General features: G+C 33.6%; 1 protein-coding gene across 3 annotated transcripts; it reads left to right on the top strand.

Moving 5' to 3' along the window:
* The first annotated feature begins 2,364 nt into the window (after positions 1–2,364).
* Positions 2,365–6,484, top strand: LOC123197270 (ubiquitin-conjugating enzyme E2 22-like). 3 transcript variants are annotated; one of them, XM_044611490.1, is made up of 8 exons: positions 2,398–2,486; positions 3,162–3,228; positions 4,630–4,761; positions 5,060–5,204; positions 5,285–5,362; positions 5,466–5,578; positions 5,715–5,818; positions 5,925–6,484. In XM_044611490.1, the coding sequence occupies exons 3-8, from the start codon at positions 4,759–4,761 to the stop codon at positions 6,286–6,288; spliced, it is 807 nt and encodes a 268-aa protein (XP_044467425.1). In that variant the 5' UTR covers positions 2,398–2,486; positions 3,162–3,228; positions 4,630–4,758; the 3' UTR covers positions 6,289–6,484. The 3 variants fall into 3 exon arrangements, with proteins under 3 accessions (XP_044467424.1, XP_044467425.1, XP_044467423.1); XM_044611488.1 differs by having other exon boundaries at positions 3,162–3,243; XM_044611489.1 differs by lacking the exon at positions 3,162–3,228 and having other exon boundaries at positions 2,365–2,486.
* Positions 6,485–6,869: the final 385 nt, after the last annotated feature.

Genomic DNA, 6,869 nt, shown 5'->3' with positions numbered 1-6,869 from the left:
ATTTAAAAAACTACCATTTCTCCCCTAAACCCAGTTTGAAAAAAATCACATTTCTCCCTTAGGGTTTAGTTTCAAAATCAGGTCACTTTTCCAGTGCCATCATCAGTCGTCTCTCCTTCCTGATAGTTCCATTTCCTCTGATAGTCTGTCTCAACTCTATCCCAAATCTCTGGATGTTGGGGGGTTGGGATAAAGTTGAGACAAACTGTCAGAGGAAATGGAACTATCGAGAAGGAGAGACGACTGATGATGACACTAGAAAATATGACCTGATTTTGAAATAAACCCTAAGGGAGAAATGTGATTTTTTTAAAACTTAGCTTGGGAAAGAAAATGTTAGTTTTTAAACTTTTAGGGAGAAAATGAGATAAATTTTTCAGGGGTTAAAGTTCCATTAATTTTAATCAGCTATGGGTAGATAAATAAAATTTTTAAAGTTAATAGAGACAACTTTAGAAAATCAACGTACGTTGGGTGGGAAATAGTCCTTTCGCCTTTTATTGACGGTTTGAGATGAGTGATTAAAAAGACACTAAAAATTTGAATATACCATAATTTTATGTTCTTCCATTCAACCTACCAACACATTCGGAAACTGGGACTGGCACGGGTAGCCGTCTGGGACTGGCAGGAGCAGCCTTAACGGCTACCTGGGGTTCGAGTAGGCAAGTCTAACGGTCACCAACAAAAGAGTCGGACAAATTCAAATTGAAATTAATTTTATATATGCCAAAAATGGTTACAAAGGCCAGAGCTAGACTTTTGTCTCACTACAAGACAAACTTCGGACCTCAACCTCTCACTAACCTTCCTTTATATCTTTCTTTTTTAAGGCAAACTAGATTCCGCCTTACTAACCTCTCAGCATGAAATTACAATATACCCTCATTCCACTTCAAAATTCATTAAAATGATTTTGATTTTTAATTAATATTTAATATACATCACACCTATTTGAACTCTTCAAACCATCTCTAACTTTTTTAATATTGTTTCTGAAATCCTTTAGAATAAATACAATATGACAGTTTTTTAAGAATGCTACAATAAAAAAAAGAAATTATCATCATTATATTTCATAAAATGTAACAAATTATCACTATTTACTCCTTTTAACACACACCATTCTTTTTCTAGTACTAGAACTTTCTTTGTTACTTAAAAGAAAAAAGCACAAACAAAATTTTTAAGTATCACTTATTTTATAAGGTCAAATGATTATTTTCTATTCAAGTTTAAGTGCTATCACAAAGATATATTTGTGAGGTTTGAAAAACCCAAAATCCCACCCATCTATTAAAAATTTCAGTTAGGATTAAGGGTAAAACAGTCTTTTAATAAAAAAACTAAAGTTTTATTACTTTGGCCTCCCTTAACTTGAAAATCTCTTAATTCTCCCCTCACCTGAAGTTTGAAAAATCAAAAATTTTTCCCTAGGGTTTGCAAATCATGGTCGGAGTCATCGGAGATGGTCATCTCCAATGGCATTGGCTCTCACTCCCTGTTCAACTCTCTTTGCTGATCACTTTCCAACCACCAATATAGGCTATTTCCTCCGACGCATCTTTGTTAGATTGTCTTCGTCTTCATTGGAGACGAAGATGATTGTCAAAGTCTTAGACAGAGACGACGTGACCATCTAAGAGGGAAAAATGTAACAAAACTTTAGATTTTTAAAATTTTTTATTAAATGATTATTTTACCTCTAACCATAATTGTGATTTTTAATGGATGAGTGAGATTTTAAGTTTTTTAAATCTTATTGGTGTAACTTTGGGATAACACTTAAACTTGGGGATGAAATAGTCCTTTGGCCATTTTATAACGCAATCTCAATTATTTATAAAAAAATAAAAAAATTTGAATTTTATTAGGAACCTTCTTAAAAATTTTTAATTTTTTTTATAGTTAAGGTCCCTATCTATTTTTGTTGCATAAATAAAATCCAGATTTTTTATTTAAAAAATTTAATATTTTATCAAATTTATTATATTTTTATGGTGAAATATTTATTATTATTATTATTGTTATTATTGTTGTTGGTAAATGTTTTTATATGGTACTAACATATGGCTAAAGTTGTAAATTAAGCTTTTCCAGCTTGCCCTATACGCCTATATGTACTATGAATGCCAAGCGTTACCACTCTCTGGTCCTTCGACGGTGAAAACACGCTCAGTGAGGGAGCGTTACTACTCCTTAAAACTATTTAAATTCAAATAATCAAACGGCTAGAAAACCTGAGGATCTGGCGAAGCGACACGTCATTTAAAAAATGAAATAATTAAATGGAATAGATTAATAATTAATTTAAAAAACCTTTTATTATTTTATTTCTAAATAAAAAATAAATATAAATATAATAAATCATTCCAAGAAGAGATCGCTTTCCGAGTCTCTGTATTTCAACGTTCATTTACACAGCACAGCTCTCTCGCTCTCTCGTCTTCACTTTCTCTCTCAAGAGAATAATTACACGAGATAAGGTGATTTTACCGTCTGGGTTTTTCCTTTTTTTTATTTTTTCATGGATTTGTCAATGTATTTCCGTGATCGATCATTCATCACTTTTTGCTTCAGACTCTTTTAACGTTATCGTGATTATCTTTTTTATACTAATCTGAGTTAAAAGTCAGCTAGTTCGATGCAATGATTGGATTTTTATGCTTGTTTATGAGTTGATTATCTATTTCACTAGCTTTCCTTTTGATGCGTTTTGTTGGAATATGTAATCGCACCGTTTGTGATTGCTTCTTTGTGAAGTGGCAATGTCCGATACTTTTCGTGATTCATTTTTGTTGATTCTGATGTGGGTTTTTCACATTAAAGGTTCTTTTCTTCTTCGCACGAATAAGCTTTGTATATTTGTACGTTTCAATTACTGTTTTGCCTATTGAATTGGGAATGTGTATATTACCCATTTGATTTTTAAGGGTTTTGGCAAATGGTTTCGTTTTCTTAATTAATTTACTAGATTAGTTTTATCTTGTCTTGCATTGTCCTTAGTTTTAGTTTTCTCTGCAGGTTGGATTGTTTATGCTTCGTATCCATTCCATATTCTTACTCAATTGTGCTCCGTTTACATCTTTTTTGTCTTCTATTTAATTTTTGTGGCTGTTGATTACTATTTTGATGAGTTTCAGAACTTTTCTATTTTATAGAAGTCCAATTGGTTCTGTCTCAGACATTGTTTGGAAAAATAAATCAATATGCAGATGCAAATGACAGGTATATTAGAAACAGGTAGGAGAAGCTTTGAAAGGCAATATTTAATATGATCTAAGAGTTATAATTGTTACATTTACAATAATTTTGCATCTCGACTGAACCTTTCCCTTGGTCTTGCACTTTATTTTTTAAATTAAGATGTTTTCCTTATCAATTTAAATTATAATTTCGCATCTCTAGTTATTGCTAGAACTTTATGATCAATTTTAACTGTTTCATGAAGCAAATTTGCTGGAGATTTTTTCGTGACAGTTATTACTGTGAGATTGTAAGTCATGAGCATTGCTCCATGATTTAGTACAGATAATATGACTTCTGGAAGGATACAGTGGACTTTGGCATTTTAAGAAATGACAATGTTCCTTAGGAAATTTTAGTTTTCGGCTTGTGTTTTGGGAGGTTGCAATGTTAATTGTAGTGTAGTGTAATGCATCTTGATTATATTTAGTTGCCTGAACTTTGAGCCTTTCAATAATTCTTTATGTTTCAAGAGATTCCATGAATACAGGCGGCTCAAAAATGTTTTTTCTGTAGTTCAATTGTGCATGATTTTACTCTGTATTGAGTTATATAAGAATACATGCTGTAAGGACTTGTTCGCAGGATCACAATGAATCGTTGACAGAAGCCCTGTGACCTGCTTGTTGCAGTTGGGGAAGTTTTACTTTATTAAGTAGATAGATATCTAGAAATTATGTTTCTGTAATTGAGCTAACAGCATGAATTCATCATATTATATCTGACTAGTATAAAAAATACAACTTTTGTTTTTTTTTTTTGGCTCAAAAAACTAGGCTAGGCTACCCAGCCTTGCACCCCTCTATGTTAGGATCCCAAGTGCAAGTATGGGACTTGGGTTCCTAACACTGTACAAGCTCATCTTCTTTGATTGGCATCTTTTGAACACTGGAAAGTGTGGATTACTGTATTTCTCAACCTCCTTTTATGGCTTTAGACCATTTAAAACTTTGAATTCAAGCTGTAGAAACTTGCTGCACCCGCTTTAGAAAATGTGTGTGTATGTTCAACCTGTTTCAACTATTCAACCCAAAATTTTGCATTTACCATTGTTTTTTCCTTTTCATGGTCTGCTGGAGCTGGATTGGGCCCATTGATACCCTCATGCATTTATTAGTTTTGTACTTTTGATGATTCTGAATTGTTGATGAACACATTTTAGGCTCTGATTTTTTAATTTAAATCAGATTTCTTGTCTTCTACCTACTAACCTGTGACCCAAATTCTGTCTGGGTAGTTATGGTTGGTGCATTGTTGGGTGCCCCTTTCTCTGTTATAGTTGTAATAAACATCCTTGAATGATAGCTACTTTTTGTTTACCCCTAATAATTATTACATTATTAAATTAGAAACAAGTAACTGAAAATTGTCATTATTTTTCAGGCCCATTTGGTGTTTCTCGATATTCTTGCCGCTGAATGTTCAAGAAGCTTCTGGTACATAATTTGTTGGAGTTTTGATTTATCTCCTGTTGAAGAAGTTATTTGAAGGATTCCATTTCCTGTTGTAGCTATGGTAAATCTCTGTTTTTTTATTTGACTTAGTATTTTGATTAGCCATCCAACTTTTTCAGCTTTTGATGATGGAAGAAATATTGAAAAATGAAAAGCGTCATATTATTTCATTTTGTCACAATTGGTTGATATAATAGGATGTAGTAATGTTCATTACTTGACCAAATCCTGGTTATGCAATGATGCCTGAGTTTGTGCATGAGGTTTGATATATATATATATATATATATTTTGGGTTTTATGACATGAGTTGTTTCATTTGGCTTCTAACAACATTTTTTTTTAAAATGTTGTTTTAGGCCACTAATGAAAATCTTCCACCAAATGTGATAAAACAACTTGCAAAGGAATTGAAGAGTCTTGATGATTCACCCCCTGAGGGCATTAAAGTTGGAGTAAATGATGATGATTTTTCAACTATATATGCTGATATTGAAGGCCCAGGCATGTGACCTTTGTCCTTTTTTTTTTGCATCTTCTGAGGCATACTGTAACACTGAAATAAGTCTTTTTGTTCCTTGCAGCTGGAACTCCATATGAAAACGGTGTTTTCCGCATGAAGTTGTTATTGTCTCATGACTTCCCACACTCTCCTCCAAAAGGTTTGTTGTTGTGCATTGTTTTGTCTTTATATATTTTTCATGTCTGAACAATGATGTATATCCCTTGTCACGCAATCCTAATACTGATATATTGATGTTGCAGGTTATTTCATGACTAAGATTTTCCATCCGAACATTGCAACAAATGGTGAAATTTGTGTCAATACGCTAAAAAAAGATTGGAATCCAAGTCTAGGATTACGACATGTTCTCATTGTAAGTTGTATCAGCACTTGTCATAGTAGTCCCCACCCTATCTTTTTTATCTAATTTTGAGTCTCAAACAGTCCATTTTAGTTGTAGATCTTTGGGTCTGTAAACAGTCATCTTATTTTGAGATTTTTGATAATAGGTGGTCCGGTGTTTATTGATTGAGCCATTTCCAGAATCAGCTTTGAATGAACAGGCCGGTAAGATGCTTCTTGAAAATTATGAGGAGTATGCCAGACATGCCAGGTGATAACCATCTCAATTCTGTTATGTGCCATCATCACTGTGTAGCAGGATTAAAGCAGACATGCTAATTATTTTCTTGTCATTAAAGTTTGTAAGTTCCGTGCAGGATATACACTGGGATTCATGCAAAGCCAAAACCAAAGTTTAAGTCAGGAGCCATTTCAGAGTCAACTACAGCATTGAATGTGGACCAGAGCAATACGTCGGTTCATAACATTGAACAGAAGGATCAGAAGACCACGACAACAGGTGCATTGGCATCACCATCTCCTTTGGCCCCTGCAACAGCTACCAGAGGAAATAGTCAGGAGCAGCCAACTGCTGCGTTAGCTGTACCTGATATGGGGAACAGTGGTTCTGCTGTGGCAACACCAGCAGCTGTACAAAAGAAAGAAGGTGGTGGGTTGACAAAGGTTCAGGCAGACAAGAAGAAAATCGATGCTAGAAAGAAAAGTTTGAAGAGATTGTAATGTTGTTGGTGGAGGCATTCATATCTGTTGAGAAGAATTGGAGTTGTGTGTGTTGTAATGGATGATTACGTTGGGCAAAAAGTAATGGATCAAATTCACCTGTTCCCGTTTTTCATTCATGCCTTTTAACATTACTTCTTTGTAACGATTTTTCTTCTATTAATTTAAAGAAAATGTAATCCTGAAGAATTTCAGATGTCTTTTTCTTTACTATGGTGAATGTTTCTTTTTTTATTTTTAATTTATCATAGCGTTTGATGATGCGCTATTTATTCTGTTGCTTTATCAATATTATTTAGCATTTAATATTTAAAGTGAATAACCAAACTAAAGACGGAGACCATTGCAATATATCAGGGGTGAGCTGATTTGGGTGTCCTGTAAAAAATTTTAGAATTGAAACTGACCAGTTCTTAAAAATAATCACCGAAACTTGTAACTCATAAGGTTGGTTTCTATCCGGAACTGACCATTTGGGGTAGAACCGACAAGCTATTTAAATCAGTAGAATCTAAATGGTGGGCCATAGCTTTAATTTTGTGTATTGGGTTCTTTATCCGGGTCTAGCGTGTTGTTATTGT

Source organism: Mangifera indica, chromosome 15, assembly GCF_011075055.1.
Source record: "Mangifera indica cultivar Alphonso chromosome 15, CATAS_Mindica_2.1, whole genome shotgun sequence".
Taxonomy (NCBI): Eukaryota; Viridiplantae; Streptophyta; class Magnoliopsida; order Sapindales; family Anacardiaceae; genus Mangifera; species Mangifera indica.
The sequence above is the reverse complement of the archived record's forward strand: the minus strand, read 5'-3'. Positions and strand labels throughout refer to the sequence as shown.